This window comes from Mus pahari, chromosome 2 (genome assembly GCF_900095145.1).
Source record: "Mus pahari chromosome 2, PAHARI_EIJ_v1.1, whole genome shotgun sequence".
Classification (NCBI taxonomy): Eukaryota; Metazoa; Chordata; class Mammalia; order Rodentia; family Muridae; genus Mus; species Mus pahari.
Window position 1 is genome coordinate 135,882,912 of NC_034591.1, and position 1,485 is coordinate 135,884,396.

The 1,485-nt window shown below is 43.2% G+C and overlaps 1 protein-coding gene across 1 annotated transcript in view; it reads right to left on the reverse strand.

Moving 5' to 3' along the window:
• Positions 1-89: 89 nt before the first annotated feature.
• Ccdc77 (coiled-coil domain containing 77) overlaps positions 90-1,485 on the reverse strand; it is a 32,067-nt gene continuing 30,671 nt past the window's right edge. The window contains exon 12 of the mRNA XM_029535294.1: positions 90-1,255. Coding sequence (XP_029391154.1) covers positions 1,106-1,255 — 150 coding nt within the window. The 3' untranslated portion in view covers positions 90-1,105. The remainder of the gene's footprint in view (positions 1,256-1,485) is intronic.

Below are 1,485 nucleotides of genomic sequence, written 5' to 3' on the forward strand. Positions count from 1 at the left end.
TTAAAAAAAAAAAAAAAAAGTAAACTGAGATAAATGCCATACAAGGCACAAGCACGAGATCTTGTAGAGCACTGAGATGTTTTAAATCACACATTTTATTGAAAATACTGAATCTGAATAATTTAAAAAATATGGATAAAATGTCAAACTTTTTCACATAAAATGTCATTTTGATTTGGCCCACTGTACATAAAGTAGCAGCACCTTTTCTTGAGGACCAATTTTACTTGAGCAAGGGCTATGCTGCCCCCTGGTGGTCAGTAACTTGGAACGCAGCTAAGTCTGTGAATCTTTCCATGTGTTTGTAATTCCTGAGTGAATGACTTCAGTGAATGAGTGTGGTCCTCCAGGGAACACATTCTCCCACTGACACTTAGCAAGCTCAGCAAACTGGCTCTTCCTAAGTTATTATTCTCTTTTTTGCATGTTTGTTTCTTGTTTTCATTTTTAGACATGGTCCTGTGTAGCCCAGGCTAGCCTGGAACTCACCATATAGCCAACGGTGAATGAACTTCAGATTCTCCCACATGTGCTCTCTCCAGTGCTGACTACAGGTGAGCCACCAAACCTGGCTTTAGGGGTGCTAGCGACAGGACCAGGGCTTTCTGTATGCTCGACAGCACTTCACCAAATAAGCTACATCCCCATCACTGATTTTTCAAAGAAAGAAAAGCCCGTCAGTATATAAAAGACAAGGCTAGCAGGATGGTGAGACGGCAGAGTCTGCCAGGGCAGCTGTGCCAGAGCCCGGCTTGCCACTGTTTTCCTGCTCTCCTCTCTGGTTTTGATGTTTTATTTCTGTTTTTATTTCTGTTTTTGTTTTTTCTGTAGGCAGGGTCTCATTAAATAGCCTTGGATGGTCTAGAAGTCACTATTGTAGATCAGGCTGGCCATGAATCACAGAGACCCACCTGCCTGCACCATGGATTTGTGGCAATCCTCCTGCCTCAGATTCCCAAGCCCTGGGATTATAGGTATGAGCTATCATGCCCTTAACACCATCTTTATTAAAACTGATGCCACTACTCTAGACAACTCCATGTCCCCTTTCTGGGCACAGGTGACCTTGCCTCAGGTCTCCGGAAGCCAACCCTAAAAGGGGCTATCAGCACAGCCTCAGTGCATTCTCCAGCCCAAACACTTTAGACTTGAGGTTCTTCAGTTCCCCCTGTATCTTATGAGCTCTCCTGTTGCTGTCACGGACTTCACACAGCATGGCCAGGTCCTGATTTCCATGGGTGTTGTTCATGGTTGCCTAGAGAGTTGAAAAAAGAGAGAAAAAAATTATGGCATTAGCTAAGGGAGAGAAATCAGGTCACAAAGAGCAGCTACGCTGTCTGGCTTCTTTTTTCCATATGGTAAATGCAGTACTAAAATTCTTCAGTGATGGTTTTTTTTTTTTTTTTTTTTTTTTTTTTTTTTTCGAGACAGGGTTTCTCTGTATAGCTCTGGCTGTCCTGGAACTCACTTTGTAGACCAGGCTGG